This window comes from Astyanax mexicanus, chromosome 24 (assembly GCF_023375975.1).
Source record: "Astyanax mexicanus isolate ESR-SI-001 chromosome 24, AstMex3_surface, whole genome shotgun sequence".
In the NCBI taxonomy this organism is placed as follows: Eukaryota; Metazoa; Chordata; class Actinopteri; order Characiformes; family Acestrorhamphidae; genus Astyanax; species Astyanax mexicanus.
Window position 1 is genome coordinate 32,849,228 of NC_064431.1, and position 22,777 is coordinate 32,872,004.

At 39.3% G+C, this 22,777-nt stretch overlaps 1 protein-coding gene across 1 annotated transcript in view; it reads left to right on the forward strand.

The window, feature by feature from the left end:
* Nucleotides 1-22,777, forward strand: part of LOC103036183 (constitutive coactivator of PPAR-gamma-like protein 1) — a 30,748-nt gene that overhangs the window by 3,733 nt on the left and 4,238 nt on the right. The window contains exons 2-16 of the mRNA XM_049471807.1: nucleotides 1,195-1,441; nucleotides 2,519-2,601; nucleotides 7,384-7,512; nucleotides 9,290-9,380; nucleotides 12,250-12,353; nucleotides 13,189-13,424; nucleotides 14,803-14,887; nucleotides 14,966-15,169; nucleotides 16,394-16,565; nucleotides 17,086-17,335; nucleotides 18,468-18,582; nucleotides 20,316-20,525; nucleotides 20,679-20,868; nucleotides 22,071-22,212; nucleotides 22,375-22,471. Of these exons, the coding sequence (XP_049327764.1) occupies nucleotides 1,195-1,441; nucleotides 2,519-2,601; nucleotides 7,384-7,512; nucleotides 9,290-9,380; nucleotides 12,250-12,353; nucleotides 13,189-13,424; nucleotides 14,803-14,887; nucleotides 14,966-15,169; nucleotides 16,394-16,565; nucleotides 17,086-17,335; nucleotides 18,468-18,582; nucleotides 20,316-20,525; nucleotides 20,679-20,868; nucleotides 22,071-22,212; nucleotides 22,375-22,471 (2,355 nt within the window). The remainder of the gene's footprint in view (nucleotides 1-1,194; nucleotides 1,442-2,518; nucleotides 2,602-7,383; nucleotides 7,513-9,289; nucleotides 9,381-12,249; nucleotides 12,354-13,188; nucleotides 13,425-14,802; nucleotides 14,888-14,965; nucleotides 15,170-16,393; nucleotides 16,566-17,085; nucleotides 17,336-18,467; nucleotides 18,583-20,315; nucleotides 20,526-20,678; nucleotides 20,869-22,070; nucleotides 22,213-22,374; nucleotides 22,472-22,777) is intronic.

Consider the following 22,777-nt stretch of genomic DNA (forward strand, 5'->3'; position numbering starts at 1 on the left):
GTCCTTGGGCAAGACTCCTAATACTACATTAGCCCAACTCTGTAACAGTCGCTCTGGTTAAGAGCGTCAGATAAATGCAAAATTCTTCTTTTTGGATTGACTGACCTTCATTTTTTCTAAAATTATTGTTTTATTTAGTTGAGTGTTTCTTGCTTCTCATAATCTGGATTCGAACATTACTCAAATATTCACTATTCACTGTATACCTGTAACTCTACCTCTTCACTACTTTACTTTAACTGATGCTCTCAAACACTTTATTAAGAGACAAGAAATTCAAGTAATTAACTCTTGATGAGTTCAGCACAGCTGTTAACTGAAAGACTGAATTCCAGGTGACTCTACCTCATAAAACTGACTGAGAAAATCCAGCAGAGATGTTCAAAACTGATCATCTAAGAATCTAAAATATAAAACATATTCTGGTTTGTGTAACACTTTTTTTTTATTAACTAAATAATTCCACATATCTTTTTTTCTTTATAGTTTGGATGGCTTTAGAATTAATCTACAATGCAGAACATTTTAAAATCTATATCTACCCCAATACCCTCATGATTACATTGTCATAATGATTATCACGATACTGTTTTTCTGCGATACTTAATATACAGCTCTGGTAAATAATAAGAGAGCACCTAAAAAAATGGTTTTCTTTGATTTTACCAAATTAAAAAAACCTCTGGAATATAATCAAGAGGAAGATGGATGATCACAAACCATCAAACCACCAAACTGAACTGCTTGAATTTTTGCACCAGGAGTAAAGCAGCATAAAGTTATCCAAAAGCAGTGTGTAAGACTGGTGGAGGAGAACATGATGACAAGATGCGTGAAAAAAAACTGTGATTAAAAAACCAACCAGGGTTATTCCACCAAATATTGATTTCTGAACTCTGACGATATTTGTATTTGTAATTTGGGAGAAATGTTGTCTGTAGTTTGTAGAATAAAACAACAATGTTCATTTTACTCAAACATAAACCTATAAATAGCAAAATCAGACAAAAACAGTGCTCTCTTATTTATTTCCAGAGCTGTGTTTCTCAAGACAAATCTCTGTGATATTTCACAGCATCTGTGTCACTGAAGAGGATAAAATACTCCTAAATAATCAAATATCACGGTTGTATTACGTGTCGGTTTCAGAGACAGTACAGTGTCTGAGGGATTATTGATCTGTATTTCCTCCAGGTTGTGCAGAGTATCGAGGATCATCACCAGGAAGTGATCGCCTTATGTAGAGAGAACGGCTTCCACGGATTGGTGGCGTACGACTCCGACTACGCCCTGTGCAACATCCCGTACTACTTCAGCGCCCACGCCCTGAAACTCAGCCGCAACGGCAAGAGCCTCACCACCAGCCAGTACCTGATGCACGAAGTCGCCAAGCAGCTCGACCTCAATCCAAACCGCTTCGTCATCTTCGCCTCGCTGTTAGGTACGCTAGCTTCAGTCCTGCTGGTGTTGGAGTGACTGCAGTGTTACTTAGCAACCACTTAGCAACACCATAGCAACCATCAAGGATACCATAGCAACACTATTGCAACCACCTAGCGACCACTTAGAAACAACATGGCCACCACCATGGGCACCATAGCAACAAATTAGCAACCACCTAGCAGCCATTTAGAAACAACATAGCATCAATACGGATACCACAGTAACACCTTAGCAACCACGTATCAACACTATAGCAACCATCACAGATACCATAGCAACACATTAGCAACCACCTAGCAACACCTTAGCAAATACCTAGTAACCGCTTAGAAACAACATGGCAACCACCATGGACACAATAGCAACACTTTAGTAATGACTTAGCAACCACTTAGTAACATTATAGGAACCATCACTGATACCATAGCAAAACCTTAGCAACCACCTAGTAACCACTTAGAAACAACATAGCAACCACCATGGGCACCATAGCAACACCTTAGCAACCGCTTAGCAACCAACACAAATACCATAGCAACACCTTAGCAACCCCCTAGCGACCACTTAGAAACAACATGGCAGCCACCATGGGCACCATAGCAACCACCTAGCAACACTTTAGCAATGATTTAGCAACACCATAGCAACAATCACCGATAATATAACAACACTTAAGCAACCACCTAGCACCTGCTTAGAAACAAAGTGCCAACCACCCTGGGCACCATAGCATCACCTTAGCAACCACCTAGCAACACTTTAGCAACTACTTACCAACCATCTAGAAACAGTATAGCATCCAACACAGATACCATAGCAATGCTTTAGCAACAGCTTAGTAACTTGTAGAGACACCATAGCAACCAGCCACGAATCAGCACCTCAATCACACTTGAATTTATATACTGATACTCTTTTACAGACATCTGAGCATCACTCCAATCATTTTTGAGCTCTGTTACTTTAGTTTTCCACCACTGAAGCTTGATTTAAGTCTAGGAATCATACCCTAATCTATATGAAAGTATTATTAAATATATTTCTAATCATATTCTTATTGCATGTTGTTTTGTAGGGAATCACATTTTGCCTGATGAGGATCTCGCGGCCTTTCACTGGAGTTCACTCGGCCCAGAGCATCCTTTAGCGTCTCTGAAGGTACAGTAATCCTCCCCCAGCAGCAGTTAGGGCTGAGCAGTATCACTAAAACCCCCTATATCTTAGTTAGCTTCAGAAAAGTGACAAGGTTCATTATTTGATAATTGATGCTTTTTATATTAAACATAATGTTCTTTGTGGTATTTTACTGACTCAGCAATAGAATAATTCTGTATATAGTGATATTTACTCTTTATGATTGCTCAGCCCTAGTAACCCTTGGTCATGTGTTCAGGTATAGGGGTAGAACAAAATATCAATATTGTGATATATCATATGATTTTTGTATGTGAAATATTATCGATACGTGACTCCAAATATATTGATATATTTATTAAATCATAAGCGCTCTAAAATCGTCTTTTGACAAGGTCTTTCGATGTACAGTACCAGTCAAAAGTTTGGATTCACTGTTTTTTCATTATTTTAAAATACTATTAATACTTAAGTCATGCAAACTACTAAGAAAAACATATGGAATTATTATGGAATGTGTTTGAGAGCATCAGTTAAAGTAAAGTAGTGAAGAGGTAGAGTTACAGGTATACAGTGAATAGTGAATATTTGAGTAATGTTCGAATCCAGATTATGAGAAGCAGGTCTGTTGCACCGTTTAAGGTGGAATGGGGAAAGTTAGCTAGTTAGCTACTGAGACAAACTAGGAGGGAGAGAGAGAGAGAGAGAGAAAGTGAGAGAGAGAGAGAGAGTGAGAGAGAGCTCAGTAAGAATCTTCACTCCTTCATTTCTTTGGTATTACTATGGGTGAATGAGCTACTGAGCTCTGAGTTTCCTCTTCTGAAGTCCCTGTTGCTCCACCAGCCGCTTGCGTTCAGTAAAACTGAGCTGGATCCTCTTTTAATTCACGCTTTTAATCCCAGATAACGCTCTTATTTACCTTTTAAAAACGCGAGATGTGCGGGTGGGGGCGGGGCTGGTGATGTCATGTGCCCTGCATTGTAGTGCTGGGCGATATGGGAAAAATCATATATCACGATATGGAATTTTTTATATCACGATATATAACGATATATATCGTGATATACCACATTTAAGTATGTTTTCAGTTATTCTTCGAAAAATATGACAAAATAATATCATTGCTTACTTTTTTCCAACTTTTTCCAACACTTTCAAAGTGACATTAAACCCGACTTTCACAAATGAAAAGTACTACCTTTTAGTGCAGCAATATATATATGAAATAATAAATAACGTAAAGCAGCGCCACGTCGCAAAAAAACACATATTGAAGCTTTTTTTTTTAATTACTTTATCACTTATAAAAACCGAGTTTACGCAAAGTGACCACGCCAATACATTTCATCATAACCTACTTTATATATTTGCATTAATAATTGATGTAAGAAATTACTGTAGAAACGATATTTTAGTCACGATATTTATCGTAATATCGCACGGCACTACTGCATTGTTTAATATTGCAATATATATTGTCAAAAAATTGCAATATAATTTTTTTCCAATATCGTGCAGCTCTAGTCTTGAGATGTCCTCTGATTCACACCCATAGTGATGTGTATGTTGGGTCCTGTCCTGGTGAACACCCACAGGTGTTTGTATAGTGACTTTCTGTAGATGTTTTCCGTTCTGGAATAAAAATAAAGCTGAACTCTTATTAGATTACGTCTGTAGTGAGACACACTGACCCGTTTCCCTGACAACCAGACTGAAACCAGGTCTGGATGCTAATTTATCGGGACTGTGTGATATCACTGCGTCCTTCTGCACCCTGAGCGTGAAACCCCGGCGTGTCCTGTAGTCGTGCAGGGCGGTCAGTAGTGCGAGTGTGTGTGTGTGTGTGGAGGATGATGGGTGTGTGTGTGTTTGTGGAGTTTCCTGGCAGATGGTTTTATTGGTTCAGTGAGAGAATTTAGCATAGACAGAACTCAGCTCAGTTTTTCCACTTTTACTGTAGACTTTACTGCAGCGCTCCTCAACAATTCCAGTAAAAGGTTTAGACACACCCACTTAAATGAAATCTGGTGTAAAAAGTACTTTTATTGTAGTAAAACATGATAAAAAGTTCTTATCTTTGTTGAATAGCTCACCTCCGTTCTCCCACAGCGTTCAGAGATCCAGAAATTTTAACAGTTTGTTCAAAAACACCCTCCAGACTGGGAGATACGGGGCATAATTTACCCTGATAAATCACTTTTTACACCACATGTGTCAAACACAAGGCCCGCGGGCCAAATGTGGCCCGCCACGTCCTTTTATGTGGCCCGCGAGAGCTTGTAAGATCTTAGTGTCTATAATAAATGGATCAGAAGCGTGCTTTGACCGAAAACTACATTTCCCACAATGCTTGTCGATTGTATTACCCGCGAAGTTACGGCTTACTGCCACTGGAATGTGGAAACCCTGCCGGAGGGAAGGTGTAACTTCGCGGGTGAAATGTTTATCCCATAATGTCCAGAAAAAGAGAAGCTGATTCAGACGGACGGCTGTGCTTCAAGGCGAAAGAATGGTATGCCTTTTGTGTTACGAAGAGTGTTACTGACCAAAATAAACGCTTTTTAGGAGAGATATAAGTTATGTGTAAATATTTATAAGACAATAGCTGACAAAATCTGTTTTAATGACATTAATAAACATCACTGTGACAGAGCTAGTCGCAGTTTCACCACAGCAAAGGACGAAGACGTGAATCACTTATCTAACCAGCCTGTACTGATTTCTGCCCCCAATAACCCTTTCAATAACCTCCAATAGCCTTTAATAGTCTTCAGTAGCCTTCAACAGTCTAACCTTGCTGCTGTGGTGTGTTCTAAACTCCGTAGTTATAAACATCCTGAGGTTAGCAGCGCGCTAACTGACCTGTTTATAATGTAACGTTAATCCGAGCAGTGACTCCGTGACGCTGCTCTGAACTGCTGCTGTTAGCTGTTTGTGCTGAAAGATGAGCTGTAGAGAGCTGTATTATCCGGTTAGTGGGGTAAAAACCTTTATTTCCTACACAGAAGAACTTAAAATTTTTTAAAAACGCTCCAGACTGGCTGAGCTGAACCCTGTAGCCCGTGGCTGGGCTGTAGCTCTGACTCAGTAAAGACTGCGGGCTTGTGCTGCTACTGCAGCTCCCACTAGTGGTTGGATGAGGAACTGCTAAATCTACCATGTTCTTAACAGCTCACAATTTTTGATTTTATATTTATTAAGCCTTATTTCAGTATCAAACGTTTTGATCAAAGTTAATATAACTTGTATTTTATGTCATTTCTATTCACTTGAATAGTTTGGTTCTTGATTGATGGAGTTTTTGGATTTCATAACATGACAAATTAAAAGGATTTATGTTAATAGAGCAACAAGCAAACATTTTTTCCATTTAGAGTTATTTAACATTAAAGAGTAATTACATTCATTTTATATTACATTTGGTTACATTTTATTACATTTATAAGTTACATCTGGCCCTCAGAGGACAGCCAATATGCCAATGTGGCCCTCGGCCAAAATGAGTTTGACACCCCTGTTTTACACCGTTATCCAGCTCAAAGTAGCTCCACACCTCCTTACTAGAATCCAAGAGGAGAGTCCTGACGTTTAAAACGAGTCATTAATAACTTAAAAAGTGCAGAATAAGCTTATTAAAAACCACGGTTTACATCCTATTACACTACTAGCTTCAGCTCCGAGCGCCGCCGTCACTGTACTGATAATGACATAGACATATAGATATATACATAGATGTCTATATTATTGTCAGTAAAAGTAAAATTAACAATTAAGATAATAAAAATAAAAAATAACAAAATAATAAAAATAGTAAAACTGTAAAAAGGGCAAATAAAATAATATCAAGTTACATTACAAAAGGTTGTGACTGTGATCTATGACATCACAATAAGGAAAACTGCATAGAACCATCTAGCTCCACCCCTCACCCATCACCCATCACCTGTCAGCCCTCACCAGAGCCCCGCCCACTAGATCAGTTGAAGAATTCAATGCTATTTCAATCTGCTGGTTGAGAACCCCCTAAACCAGACAGTACACAGCAAGATTAGCCAGCAGACTTCTTCTGAGGGAGGGATCTGTACCCACTGTTTGTGGCAATTTAGCAAATGAGGAAGATTTAGGATCTTTCAAATAATAAGCATGAACTAGCTTGTTTGTATTTTGCCATTTAGCACTAGCTAATGCTCAGTGTAAACATGGGGCGTGGCCAGCAGCAGTTTATTTGCATAAAAGTGACAGAGCCCTTAAATGGCTCATTCTGAAAGGGACTAAAACTGGTAAAAAATAGAGCAAAAAGAACTTAACAAACATGTTTTGTATAGAACATACAAAACATGTATAGAAAATAGGACCCTATTTTCAGTGTTTGAACTGTTCTAACAGAAATACACTGTCTAATAACATAATATAAAATATAAAATTATTATAAGGTATTAAAAATAATGCATTTTATTTTTAGATTATATGTCTGAGAATAAAATAAACATATTTAATCAGGTGTGTCTAATCTTTACACTGGTATTATACAGTATGCCTGTATGTATATGTGTATATATATATATATATATATATATATATATATATATATATATATATATATGTGCATGCGTAATGTGAATAAAAAAAAATAAAGTAATGAATAATTAAAGTTATATAAATAATTAAATGTTTGCATGTTTTACTGATTTTCTGATCTTTTAAAAGCACTTTCATACCAATACAGATATATACCCCTATGACACCCATCACATTGTTTAGCAGGGCTCTTTGCTAGAGGTGTGATGGGTAGTTGTTTTGAAATAGGTTCGTGCTCACCAGCTCGTGCTTCCTCCGTGCGACGTCGTGATCAGGGCTGTGGCGGATTACGTCCGTAACCTGCCGGACATCAACGACCTGGAAGCTATCGCTAAAGATATATTCAAACACTCCCAGGTAAGATCACCTGTATTTACCTGTGCTGTAGTTCAACATTCAGTACAGAAAAGGAGTAAAACAATAAACTGTGAGCTCTTTAAAAGCTGTGAAAACTATTGCTACGCTTACACCAAACATTTCCCCGCTAATATATACTCCATATACTAACCTATACTGCCATATATTACCCTTTACTCTCTATATTAGCCTATAGTACCACATATTACCTTATACTTTCCTATATTATCCTGAACTGCCTATATTACCCTATACTACCCTATACCCCTTATATTACCCTGTACTTTTCTATACTATCCTGAACTGCCTATTATACCCTATACCCCCAATGCTACCTTATAGTACCATATATTACCCTATATTTTCTATACTATTCTATATTACCCTATACTACCCTGTCATTTTCTATACTATCCTGAACTGCCTATATTACCCTATACTCCCTATATTTACATATATTACCCTATACTTTCTATACTATCCTAATATATACTCCATATACTAACCTATACTGCCCTATATTACCCTTAACTCTCTATATTAGCCTAGATTACCACATATTACCTTATACTTTCCTATACTATTCTGAACAGCCTATATTACCCTATACTACCCAATACTCCCTACATTACCATATATCACCCTATACTTTCTATACTATCCTATATTACCCTATACTACCCTATATTACCATATATCACCCTATACTACCCAATACTTCCTACATTACCATATATCGCCCTCTACTTTCTATTTCTACTTACCTAAACTATCCTGAACTGCATATATTACCCTATACTACTGTCTACTCCTTATATTACCCTTTATTACCCTACACTTTCCTAAACAATCCTGAACTGCCTATATCACCCTATACTACCCTATACTCCTTATATTACTCTGTATTTTTCTATACCATCCTGAACTGCCTATTCTACTTTATACTCCCTATATTACCTTACAGTACCATATATTACCCTATACTTACTATACTATTCTATAATACCCTATACTACTACCACATATTACCTTATACTTTCCTATACTATCCTGAACAGCCTATATTACCCTATACTACCCAATACTCCCTACATTGCCATATATTACCCTATACTTTCTATACTATCCTATATTACCCTATACTACCCTGTACTTTCCTATATTATCCTGAACTGCCTATATTACCCTATACTACCCTATATTACCTTACAGTACCATATATTACCCAATACTTTCTATACTATTCTATATTACCCTATACTACCCTGTAATTTCCTATACTGCCCTATATTACCTTACAGTACCATATATTACCCTATACTTTCTATACTATTCTATATTACCCTATACTACCCTGTAATTTCCTATACTGCCCTATATATAACTGCCTATATTGCCCTATACTACCATGTACTCCTTATATTACTCTAGATTACCCTATACTTTCTATACTAGCCTATATTACCCCATACGTTCCTACACTATCCTGAACTGCCTATATTACCCTATACTCCCTCCCTATATGACCATATCTTACTCTATACTTTCTATACTATCCTATATTACCTTATATTACCCTGTACTTTCCTATACTACCCTATACTCCCTATATTACCCTACAGTACCATATATTACCCTATACTTTCAAGACTACCCTATATATACCCTATATCAGATTTAAACAGCAGAGCCTGAGCTCCTGCAGGTTTAGGTTGTTTTTTGTGTGAAATGTTGTTTAATAAAGTATTTTTTATTTTGATCTGGTTTCTGTTTTTAGTCCAGAACTGATGAAAAACTGGGGCGTTTTAAGAAAGCAGTGGAGTATTACTCAGCCGCCAGCAGACCCCTCCAGCCCTCTCCTTATTCAGGTGATCATTTCATTTCTTCTCATTTGTTTAGAGGATGTTGTGCTGGAGTTTGGTTTGACAGACAGTCTCTGTCCTGCTGAACGTTCTCCTGTCCTCAGGCCTCTCAGTCCGCTGCCCCCGGACCCTGTGTGCACTTCTGCACGCTCACTACACCCCGTGCATACAAATACATCTCCTCAGAAAAGCTCCTCGCTCTGAAACACTTCTCCAGCATGAAGAGTTCAGCAGATTCTTTCACTGAGAGTGTAGATACTGAAGGAGAGGAGAATCACTGAAGGATTATTCACGTCTGATTCGATAAAGTCGGGTCTGTTATGAATCTGGAGTTTTAAATTGATGACAGTAACTAAGATATTAGAATACTTGATACCCAATCATAAGTGACTCTACTGTTACTTATAATGATAGTATTAAAGAATAGTAATCTTAAATAAGTTATAAAATAAAATAAAATAAATAAAAGTATGGTAGTACCTAATATATCAGAATCTGGGGCAAAAGCGAACCAAAGAACCCACAAATTTAAGTATTTTCCAAAACTCAAATTACTATAACCACTATATAATTATAGTTTCATGTAGTGTAGTTTCAATGTTTTATGTCCATTTTCTTAATAGCGAACATAAAAAAAAAATCGATAGTAGTTAGTTTTAGAAGGTAGCTAGATATGTAACTTTCTCATTCCACCTTAAATAGTGCAACAGATGCAGAGACTGCAGCATTTAAGGTGGAATGGAAAAAAATAAAATAAAATCACAGAGGAATTAAGGAATGGACAATAATAGTCGCCACTTTGATCAGGAGATCATCATCGCTGGTTTGAATCCCAGTCATGCAGCTTGCTTTTAGTTGCCAGAACCCTGAGAGAGCAGTTATAGTCCTTGTTCTCTCTGGGTGGGTACAGAAGATCTCTCTCTTTCCCCTCATCACTCCTAGGGTGATGTGGATCAGCACAAGGCTGCGCCTGTGAGCTGATGTATCAGAACCGAGTTGCTGTGCTTTCCTCCGAGCATTAGCGCGGTGATGCTACACGACCAAAAAGGTTCAAAAAGAGGCGGAGTCTGACTTCACATGTATCAGAGGAGGCGTGTGCTTGAAGGTTTTTTTTCCCAGTTCTTAGAGCATTTTCACACCTGTAGTTGTTAAAGTTTCTATGGTTCGCATCAGCTGATGAGTTCTCTGTTTCTCCCTCTGTTTGGTTTAGTTTGGTTTCACACAGGCATAAACCTAAATGCACCAAAATACATACTGATAAACCACGCGAGCACATCAGAGTCTCCTCTGATTGGTCAGAGCTGTCTGGTGTGGGAGTAAGAAAGTAAATATAGTGAGAAGATTCTGATTTAACACAGAATCCTAAAACTTTGGAGGTAGTAAATGTAGGAGTTGCTGGGCTGTGAGCAGTGAACGCAGCACATATCGAGATCTCCGTGAGTAAACAGCATGGAGCAGCAGAGAGCGTTTGTTCCTATAGCTGTGGTAATTAGCATTATTTAGCTAATATATCAGCTAATATATATGCTCCTTTTTAGCAGTTTAGCTCAAATAAAAGCTGGATCACGTTCCCACCACAAGCGATCCGCTTCAGAGTTTGATTTGATCCAAACCACAGTTTCCACTGTTGTCACACTTGGGGTGAATCCCATTTCTCCCCTTGGCCCTACCCCTTACCCCTACCCCTTCTTTTCGAGTGTAATCCTTCCCCTTGGAACGGAGTTACAAGGGGAAGGGGTAAAATCTTACCCCTAGGAATTGGGACAACCCTTCAAGCACCCGGTGAAAGGTGAATCTTATTGAAAATAGCCTCCATAATATACTAGAAATTGTATATCACACTGGTTCCCAACACTGGTCCTGGAGCAGGTAATGTGTTACAAAAACAATATAATGTGCAAGAATATGGGTCCTCAGTGACAGAGGAATCACTGGTATATCACAATGACGTTTGTCAATGAACAATAAATACATAAATAAATAGCACTGATTTATGACCAGGCTACTAGCGGTGGTGTGTAGGTGACCCTGCTGGGCTGATGTGATGATAGCAGTGGAGCGCTAAAGTTCAGTAGCCTAGCTGCTGGTTAACTAGTTAACTTTAGGGCATTGTATGTGTACAGAAAGGGGGCAGGAGGTGCAGAAATTAATTAATATTGTCCATTCCTTAATTCCTCTGTGATGGGGAGCTGAAATTAGCTCTGATTAATTTTCATTTGATTTATTTTTTACGTTCCGCCTTAAATGCGGTAGCGCCTGCCGTCTGTTGCACCATTTAAGGTGGAACAGGAAAGTTAGCTAGCTAGCTAGCTACCGAAACGAACTACTAGCAAACTTTTTATGCTTGTTACGAAGAATTCAGCCATAAAACATCAAAACTACACAATAAACTAAGGTAATACAGTGCTAATCGTAATTTTTAACATGGAAAATACTTTCTTTGGTCGCTTGTTCCGCCATCTTGCCAGTCATTATCATACCCCTCGGTACGAAGTGTGGGTCTGGAAAATCTCCGTTTGAAGGGCTAACTAGCCCTACCCCTTACCCCTACCACTTCATCCTAACAGGAATCGGGACACCCCTACCCCTTGATGTGCACACGCAAAACAGAGGGGTAGGGGTAAGGGGTAGGGCCAAGGGGAGAAATGGGATTCACCCTTGCTCAATCGAGCCACACTAAAAGTACAAACCAACCAGAGTCTGTTTTAACTGAAACAAATAGTGCTGGTGTGAAAACGCGCTTAGAGGAAGGATTTCACTCTAAAATAAGGTGTAGGGTACAACAGATAAATGGCAATAGACCTTAGAATAACACTGTTTTAAGCAGACCACAGTTTTAGTGTTTTCTGTCTATTTTCCGTCTGTTTTCCTGCAGTCAGACCAAAGCGGCTCGGGGTTCCTGGAGCTGCACCACACTACATCCACACGCCTCCGCAGATACTGAACATTCCTCAGCCCGCCATCCAGCTGCAGTCTGGGGTGAGTTCTGCCTCCTCTACCCGACCTGCAGCCTGCTAAACCTGGATTAGCCCTGCTGTAAAATTACTGATATTTGATTTATCCATATTTTACCCACAAACACTCTTCTCTTGAGGTTTGGCAAGTCAATCAAATTCAACCTAAAGAAAAATACAGTACCAATCAAAGGTTTGGACACAAGTAGATTAATAGATTAATAAAGACATGTAAACGATTAAGGGACACATATAGAATTACGTAGTAAACAGTAAAAATAAAAAAAGTGTTTTTCCTCCACATTAATCCCCCGATCTATACCTGATGAACTGAGATGGTGATTTAATGGGATGGGATGAGCTGGAGCGGGCCACAAAACAAAAAATCTGTTTTTTAAAATGAAGTGTAATGGGATGGAGTCCTACAGACTAGTAGCTCTCCAGCCCAGAGGGTTGTTGAACCCAATTGCAGAACAGTTGATCCCAACGCAGATAAACCCAAGAAGAAAGGAATAAAAAATATATAAATAAATAAACACTCAGCTCCTCACGCGGGATCCAACCCTAGTGGCTAGTGAATTGGGACACGGCCGGGAAAAATGCCTTATAAGGAGATAGAGAGCCCGAGAACGGGCGGAAAAGCGAAAACAGGCGGAAACTAAAGTCACGACGAGCGCAACAGAGAGAGAGACAGGGGAGTAATGTAAACAAAAGCTCTCCAGAGAGGCATTTTATTTTATTTTTTTTTCATTATAGTTCAAACAAACAACCTCATGGGCCAGATGTTTCATGCTTGTGGACCACATCTGCCATGGATGTTTCTGTTTCTGCCATGGATGTTTCTGCCTGTTTTCCTTCAGGTCCAGCAGCAGAACTCCTCTGGAGCAGATCCAGCAACTAAAGGGCTTTCTGATCAGAACAGCTTCAGCAACATTCCTCACGAAGGTAAACCTCACACTCCGCTGTACGAGAGAGCATCGCCCATCAACCCCGCCAACCCGGGCAGCCCCAACCACACTGATCCAGCCTTCTTCAACACCTCCTCCTCATCCTCATCCTCCTCAGAGAACGAGGAGAACACCGGTCCTACTGCCAAGTGAGTAACCAACACCGACCAATCACCGATACCAATCAATACTGACCAACACAAACCAATACCGACCGATACCAATCAATACCGACCAGTACAAACCAATACCAACAAACACAAACCAATACCAATCAATACTGACCAGTACAAACCAATACCAACCAACACAAACCAATACCAACCGATACCGACCAATACCAACCAATACAACCCAATACCGACCGATACCAATCAAGATTAACCAATACAAACCAGTACCGACCAATACCGACCAATACCAACCAATACCAACCAACGCAAACCAACACAAACCAACACAACCCAATACCAACCAATAGCAACCCAATACCACCCCAATACTGACCAATACAACCCAATCCCGACCAATACAAACCAGCACAATCCAATACCGACCAGTACCAACCAACACAAACCAGTATAAACCAATACAGCCTTTAAATTAACATTGATTTAGTATCAGATTTTCAACACTAAATAAAATAAAGGCTGTTTAAAGGTTGTTTTTATTATTATTTATTGTTGATTAAAATAATCCTGAAGGAATATAACTGAGTTCATATCACCCTCCTGCTCTGCTAGTAAAGAACATAATGTTATTTTTTACTTTTCCCTTTGGAGTTAAAACGGGGCCAGTTAATGAGAGCATTGAGAACTTGATGACATTAAAAGTAAATGTTTCTTTAGAGCTGTTTTATTCTCAGTCTCACATCATCCTGACACTTCTTTAACCTCCTGCTGCTGTTTCCAGATCAGCTGCTGCAGGTCATCACTAGAAATATACTAGCTTTAGCATTTTGCACTCTGCTCTCGATTCGATTCAATTAGATTTTTTTTCCTGATATTCAGAAAACATTTTGAATACCACTTTTTTCATATTTCTTAACTGTATAAACTAATAAATGCTCCAAGTATAAACATTTGTAAAAGTACAATTTATTATTAAGTATTATTAGTATTAGTATTGTTTTAAGCCTAAACTTATTTTTTTAGTGATCTTAAAAAAAGTGAAAATATAGCTGTATTAGATGTCTGAGCTGAACAATAAGATGATTAAGGTGATTAAGATGATTGACACATCCTCCTCCTTTGCATTTTTTGTGAGAACTCTACACCCTACACTCTAATACTGCATATAAGGATTATTAGATCATAGATACTATTAGAATAAACATCGGTCATACTGTTAATAGTGAAAGTAAGAGCTTTCCCACGTGCAGTATGCAATGCAGTGAAGGGAACTCCAGGGATTGGGATTAAACAGCTGTGTAGCTTTAAGAAAAGCTCTTATCAGTGTTGATAACCGGCTCTAAAAACAGCTTCAGTTTACTAGAGAGCGTAAAGATTGTTTTATTTCTTCTTCCAGTCATATATGTGACCACAAGGGATGGGACAAACAGAGAAATCAGATGGACAGCATCGCAGAAGGAGATGCAGGGGACCAAAATAAAGTGAGTGATGCCCGGTCACACGTTCTTATTTAAATCCTGTATATTTTATATTTTAACTCATGTAATCTGGTTCTGCAGTCTGAGTCTGCTGTAGCGTCTGTGGGTCCGGGTCTCCACGGGCTCAACGCTCAGATCCCGTCCCTGCTGTCGATGCCGACCAGGAACCACATGGACATCACCACGCCTGCGCTGCCCCCGGTGGCTCCAGAGGTCCTGCGGGTCGCCGAGCACCGGCACAAGAAGGGCCTGATGTACCCTTACATTTACCACGTCCTCACCAAGGTGTTTATCAGCTTTTTTACTGCGTAAAATTACGTCAGAGTTAACGTACGTGATTAATCTGGATTACGTAGTTTTTTTACGCAAGTTAATAACGTGATGAGTTCAGAAGGTAGATCACTTTTTATTCCATCTGAAATTTACGCTTTTTCTTTCTTTCTCTCTCCCTCCATCTCTACCTCTCTCTTTCTCTCTATTTACCTCTCTCACCATCTCTTTCTTTCTCTCTCCCTTTGTCACTCTCTCCATTTCTATCTCTTTCTCTCTCCCTCCTCAACCCTTTACCTGTCTCTCTACCTCTCTCTTTACCTCTTTCTATCTCCTCCATCTCTCTACCTCTCTCTCCCTCCCCCCTTTACCTGTCGCTCTACCTCTCTCTCTTTACTTCTCTCTTCTCTCTCTCTTTCTCTTATCTATCTCTCTCATCTCCATCTCTTTTTCTCTTTCCATGTCTACCTCTTATTCCCTCTCTCTCTCTTATTCCCTTTCTGTCTTTCTCTCCATCTCTCCCTCTTTGTTCCCCCTCTCTCATTCACTCCCTCTTATTCTCTCTCTCTCTCCCTCTTAGCCCCCCTCTCATTCTCTCCCTCTTATTCCCTCTTTTCCTCTTATTCTCTCTCTCTCTCCCTCTTAGCCCCCCTCTCATTCTCTCCCTCTTATTCCCTCTTTTCCTCTTATTCTCTCTCTCTCTCCATCTCTTCTTCTTATTCCCTCTCTCGCTCTCTCTTTACCTCTCCCTCTTATTCCCCCTTTCTCTCACTTCATCTACCTCTCTCTTCTCCTTTACTTCCATCTTTTCTTTTTTCTCTATTTGCCTTTCTCCTCCTCTACCTCTCAATACTTTCTCTCTCTGTCTCTCCCTCTATCTCTATCTCTCTCTCTCGTCTCCTCTACCTCTCTCTCTCTCTCTCTCTCTCTCTCTCTCCATTTCTGTCTTTCCCTCTCCCTCCATCACCCTCTACATCTCTCTCTCTCTCTCTCTCTCCATTTCTGTCTTTCCCTCTCCCTCCATCACCCTCTACATCTCTCTCTCTCTCTCTCTCTCTCCATTTCTGTCTTTCCCTCTCCCTCCATCACCCTCTACATCTCTCTCTTTCTCTCTACCTCTCTCTCTCTGATTCTATTATTCACATTAAACAGCACATTATTAAAAGCTCAGTCTTGAGGATAAGTTAATTTAGATTTTTTTTATTAAATAATACGTATTTTTTTGTGCACTTTCTGCAGGGTGAGATAAAGTTATGGGTCACTATTGAAGACGAGGCTAATAAGGAGCTGCCGGCGGCGGTGCAGCTGTACCGGCCGATCCGACAGTACGTTTACGGGGTTCTGTTCAGTCTGGCCGAAGCCAAGAGGAGAGCAGAGAGACTCGCCATGAGGAGGAATCGCCTGCCTGAGTGTACGTTCAATTATCAGATACAATACAGTACTGTATAAATACATACAGTATAAATACAGTACTGTATAAATACATACAGTATAAATACATACAGTATAAATACAGTACTGTATACAGTAAATACAGTACAGTATAAATACAGTAAATGCAGTACACTATAAATTCAGTACAGTATACATGCTCATCTTTCAGAATTTCCCTCCGGGATCAATAAAGTGTCTGTCTGTCTATCTGTCTGTTTATCTGTCTAGGTGACACTATGAGAAAAAGATTATTCATGTTGACTGTTAAATAATAACGCTGTGTGAGAATATTTAACGCTTTTTTTTTTTTTTTGTTGCTATAAAGTTTAGGTATAGGTATTGAATTTAAGGTATCATATCTGTATCCAAAACTGTAAAGCAATACTTATCTTTAGTCACATTCATATACATTAGACAGTAAAAGCTGATTTTTTTTTTGTATATTCTGGAGATTTTTGTGTTTTTAAAAGCTAATTCTCTGTATTCTCTGTCTGCAGTTCAGCCTGTAATAATAAAGGAGTGGGCGGCGTATAAGGGGAAATCTCCTCACACTCCAGAGCTGGTGGAGGCTCTGCCGTTTAGAGAGTGGACCTGCCCCAACCTGAAGAAGCTCTGGCTGGGTAAAGCCGTGGAGGACAAGAACCGGCGCATGAGGGCCTTCCTGGCCTGCATGAGGTCCGATACCCCCGCCATGCTGAACCCTGCCAACGTGCCAACCACGCTCATGGTGCTCTGCTGCGTCCTGCGGTGAGTAATACAGTACAGTATATATATCACAGGATTTATATATATATCATCACTCATCACTCCTAGGGTGATGTGGATCAGCACAAGGCTGCATCTGTGAGCTGATGTATCAGAACCGAGTCGCTACGCTTTCCTCCGAGCGTTAGCGCTTTGATGCTACTCAACAATGCTACAGCATCGGCTGCAGTTCAAAAAGAGACCGATTCATTCATATATATATATATATATATATATATATATATATATATATATATATATATATATATACACTGCCTGGTTGGACCCCATTTGCTTTGATTACAGTACACATTTATTTCTGTCCGACGCTGCATTAACTTTAACATTAACAAGATCTTGTATTTTATGATTGGAGATTTGGAGCGCAAAGGCTTGTCTGGTAGACACTAGGCATGATGGGAGCATCACTTCTTTCAGCCGCCTCTTTTCTTACCCTGATGATTTATCAATCTGGAACAGAGTAAATCTGGACTCATCAGATCTTCACATGATCATCTTCCACTGATCCAGAGTCTAGTTCTTTAAGTGTTCTTTAATAAACTGAAGCTGTTTTGCTGGTTTTCCTCACTGATTAGTCTTTTTCTTAGTCCCTTTAATTACTGGAGTTCTCTTCACTGCATTGTGCGCGAGTGGTAAAGCTCTTACTTTCCCTATTAACCAACATATCCCTGAGTTTGAGTGTTTTGCTTGTTTTTCTACCATTTAAAACGTTTGTAACCACTGAGCACCATAATTCAAGATTGTTTACCTCGACAACATCATTTCCTGGAAGTTAATGTTCCCTTGCTGTCCTCATCCTTTTTTTATAATACGTTGGACAGTTAAATAATTGGTGTATGCTGTTTAATGACTACTCGAATAATAATAATAAGAGTAATATTGTTTTAGTGTATATGGATCTGTTAGGTTAACTATTGACTTCTGGACTGTTTATTATCTCTCTATAAATTATACAAATTATATTTTTAAATCAGTTAAAGTCTAGTTTTGACCAAATTTGAATTGTTCTAATTGATTTGTTTTCCTCCAGAAAGCAAAGCTCTTGTTATCAGTAGTTAGAAATAACTGATTCCTGTGTTTTTGCTGAATTTGCCTCCTCTGTGTTTTGCTTCAGGTTTATGTTACAGTGGCCAGGAGTAAGAATTTTGCGTCGTAATGAACTTGACGCTTTCCTAGCTCAAGCACTTTCTCCTAAACTTTATGAGCCCGACCAGCTGCAGGAACTGAAGGTGATTGTGTGGATCTGTTGTATGTGGAAAGTCCTGGTAATTAGAGCTGGGCGATGTGGTAAAAATATTATATTATTACAATATTTACATTATATTTTTTATGATGTACACAGATTTTAATACAATTTATTTTTTGACACAGACAAAATGCATTACCAGTCAAAACTTAAATTCTATATTTTGTTAATTATTTAAAAAAGTTCTGCATTGTAGATTAATACTAAACTCATCCAAACTATTACGACAAACATATAAAAGTGAATTCAGGCTTTCAGGGAACAACTGTGCTGACCTCATCAAGAGTTAATTACTTGAATTTAACTTTAGTGCAGTCGCAAAAAAGACCATCAAAAATGCTATGATGATGAAACTGGCACTCATCAGGAGTTCCCTCTGTTGTGCAGGATAAGTTCATTAGAGTTACCGCTGGTAATTTGTATAATTAATAATGCTAATTAGTAATAGTGAATAATTTTAGTATCACCTACAATAATATTGAAAATCATTCGTGATTTGTGGTGATTTGTTATGGATATCGCCCAACCCTATATTGTGTGTGTGTGTGTGTGTGTAAGAGAGTGTGTTGATGCCATTGCTTTATTCCTGTGTATGACAGTGTTTAGGCTGCTTTGCTCATATGTTGCTCCTGTGTTGCTCATTACTTCCTCCAGTATTGCCCCTGTGTTGTGATTGCATTGCCCCGGCATTGCTCTGCTTTGCTCCAGTGTTACCCCTGAGTTGGTAATTGATTGCTCATGTGTTGCTCCTACATCGTTCGTGTGGCTCCTGCATTGCTCATATGTTGCTGCTGCTGCTCAGGTGTTGCTCCTGCATTGCTCCTGCTCACATTTTGCTCCTGCATTGCTCATATGTTGCTCCTGTGTTGCTCATATGTTGCTGCTGTGTTGATCATGTATTCCTCCTGCATTGCTCCTGCTCACATGTTGCTCCTGCATTGCAACTGTGTAGCTCATATGTTGCTCCTGCACTGCAACTGTGTAGCTCATATGTTGCTCCTGCTTTGCCCATGTATTGCTCCTTCATTGCTCCTGCTAGTGTGTTGCTCCTGTGTTGCTCATATGTTGCTCCTGCCTTGCCCATGTGTTGTTCCTGCATTGCTTATATACTACTCCTGCTCATGTGTTGCTCCTGCATTGCTTATATACTACTCCTGCTCATGTGTTGCTCCTGGGTTGCTCACATGTTGCTCCTGTGTTGTGTGTCTTTATTGTTCTTGCGCATTTATTGGACTGCATTGCTTAATATGTTTCCTCCAGTACTGCCCCTGTGTTGCTCATGTGATGCTCCTGCTTTGCTCCAGCGTTGCACCATGTTGGTAATAGATTGCTCATGTGTTGCTCTTGCGCTGCTCATTACTTGTCGTCCTATATTGCTCCTGCGTTGCTATTGCATTGCTCATTACCTTTCTTCCTGCATTGCTCCTGCTCATGTGTTGCTCATGTGACGCTCCTGCTTTGCTTGTGCTTTGCTCCAGCGTTGCACCGTGTTGGTAATAGATTGCTCATGTGTTGCTCCTGCGCTGCTCATTACTTGTCCTCCTATATTGCTCCTGTGTTGCTAGTGTTGCTAATGCATTGCTTATTAGTTTTTTCCTGCTTTGCTCCAGCTTTAACCCTGCGTTTCTAATGCATTGCTCCTGCTGCTGCTGCTGCTGCTGCTGCTGCTGCGTGTTGATTTCGGCTCTAAATCTTTAGTATGTTTCTCTTCTGCAGATTGATAATCTGGACCCTCGTGGAGTTCAGCTGGCGGCTCTGTTCATGAGCGGGGTGGACATGGCGCTGTTCGCTAACGACGTGTGCGGTCAGCCCATTCCCTGGGAGCACTGCTGCCCCTGGATGTATTTTGACGGGAAGCTGCTGCAGAGTAAACTGATCCGAGCCACTCGAGACAAAGCACCGCTCATCGACCTCTGTGACGGTCAGGTACGGTCACCTGCTCACTACCTTCTCTATACACTGATAGATTATATATAGTAGAGTAATAATAGAGTATCTGATTGGTGGTAGTGTGGTCTCGTGGTCAGTAGGGGGCGTGGTCTCGTGGTCAGGTGGTAAATCTGTGTTGTGTCTCTGCAGAGCGAGCAGGTGGCTAAAGTGGAGAAGATGCGGCAGAGTATCCTGGAGGGTTTGAACTTCTCTCGGCCTCCTCACCCCCTCCCCTTCCCCCCACCGCCCCCCCATGCCATGCCCTTCTACCCCCCCAGCAACCCCTTCTACCCCCCTCCACCCTTACCCCCTCCGCCCGGCCGGGGCAGAGCCATGCCTGGTAAGTGCAGCTCCAACCAACATGTTAAATTAAATTAAACTAAACCCTAAAGCAGATTAATTACAACACATTAAACAACCTGGACTAATCAACTAATCAAAAAAATACATCCATCACGACTAATAAAAAAAAAATTAAAAAGTAAAAAAAAAAAAAAAAAAAAAAGCGACTAATCAGAAACAAAACAATCGTGACTAATCGAAAAAATAAATCAATTAAAAAAAAATCATGACTAATCAAAAACCAATAAAACAAATGTGACTAATCGAAATATATATATATATATACACAACAATCGCGACTATAAAAAAAAAATATCCAAAAAATAAAACTGCGACTAATCGGAAACAAATAAAACAATCGTGACCTAGTCATCTAATTGGAAACAAATCAATCCTGACTAACTGACTAATCGAAAAAAAAAAAGTAATTAAATCAATCACAACTAATCGAAAAAAAATAACTATTTGATTAATCGGAAACAACTAAAACAGTTGTGACTTGTTGCCCAATTTGAAACAAATGAATCAATTCTAGCTAACCGAATATTCGAAAAAACTAAACAACTGCAACTTATTGAAAAAAAATAAATAAAAATTGCGACTAATCGGACACAAATAAAGCAATCCTGACTAACCGACTAATCAGAAAAATAAATAAATAAATCGCAGCTAATCAAAAAAATAAAAAATTAGACTAATCGAAAACAAATAAAACAATCATGACTTGCTTGTCATCCAATCTGATACAAATAGTCAATCCTTACCAAATGACTAGTCGAAAACAATAAAACAATTGCGACTAATCGGACACAAATAAAACAATAGTCAATCCTGACTAACCGACTAATTGGATAAAAAGATAAAAAGATAATCAAGAAAAAAAAAAAATTGCAACTAACCGAATAAAAAAAATAATTACTATATGACGCAAATAAAACAATCGTGTCTAGTCATCTAATCGGAAACAAATGCATTAATCGTGACTAACCGACTAACTGAAAACTAATAAAACAATTGTGACTAATTAACCAAGCAAACAATCAAATCAAATAAACAAATACATTAAAAATTGTGACTATTCGAAACTAGAAAATAAAATCAGTAGATTAGTCGAGTACTGAAGTAGTGATTAGCTGCAGCTCTGTATTAAACTGCTGTGCTGTTTGTGGTGTTACTGAACTGTATCTCTGTGTATTAAAGCAGGACTTCAGCACATCCCGTCTCACGGTGGGAAGCTGGAGATAGCCGGTACTGTGGTGGGTCAGTGGGCGGGGGCTCGGCGAGGCAGGGGGCGGGGCTCCTTCCCCATTCAGGTGGTGTCAGTCGGAGGACCAACCAGAGGGTAAGACTGTGTGAAGACCAGGGGCAGAAACTGTTCGTCATTCTAACATAGTAATTTAATGCATTTACTGAGTGATAAACCTTCATATTAATAACAAAAAAATTAATAGGTCTGTAGTTTAAGAGATGATTGGTTAATCTGAAATCTTTATCTTCTGATTAGACGACCAAGAGGCGTGATCTCAACTCCTGTTATCAGGACTTTTGGTCGAGGAGCCAAATTTTACGGGAGAGGTTTCAAGAGTCAGGTATCGTACCAGGTGAGTTCCTCTCAGATTTTCTTCTAGTTTCTTTAATTCAGTGATTTTTACATGGTCTTCAGTTACATGTTTATATCTGCTGCCCACAAATTAATTACTTTATAATGTATACAATTGGAATCTCTGCAGATGTGCCAACATTTATATGCATTTTAAAGGAGAACCCCGGTGTAAAATTGACTTTTGTTGTAGTAAAACATGATTAAAAAGTATCTACCTTTGTTGAATAGCACACCTCCGCTCTCCTGCAGCTCTCACGTTTACTGTACACTGCTGCACTCGCACATCGAGAATGCCCATACAGTG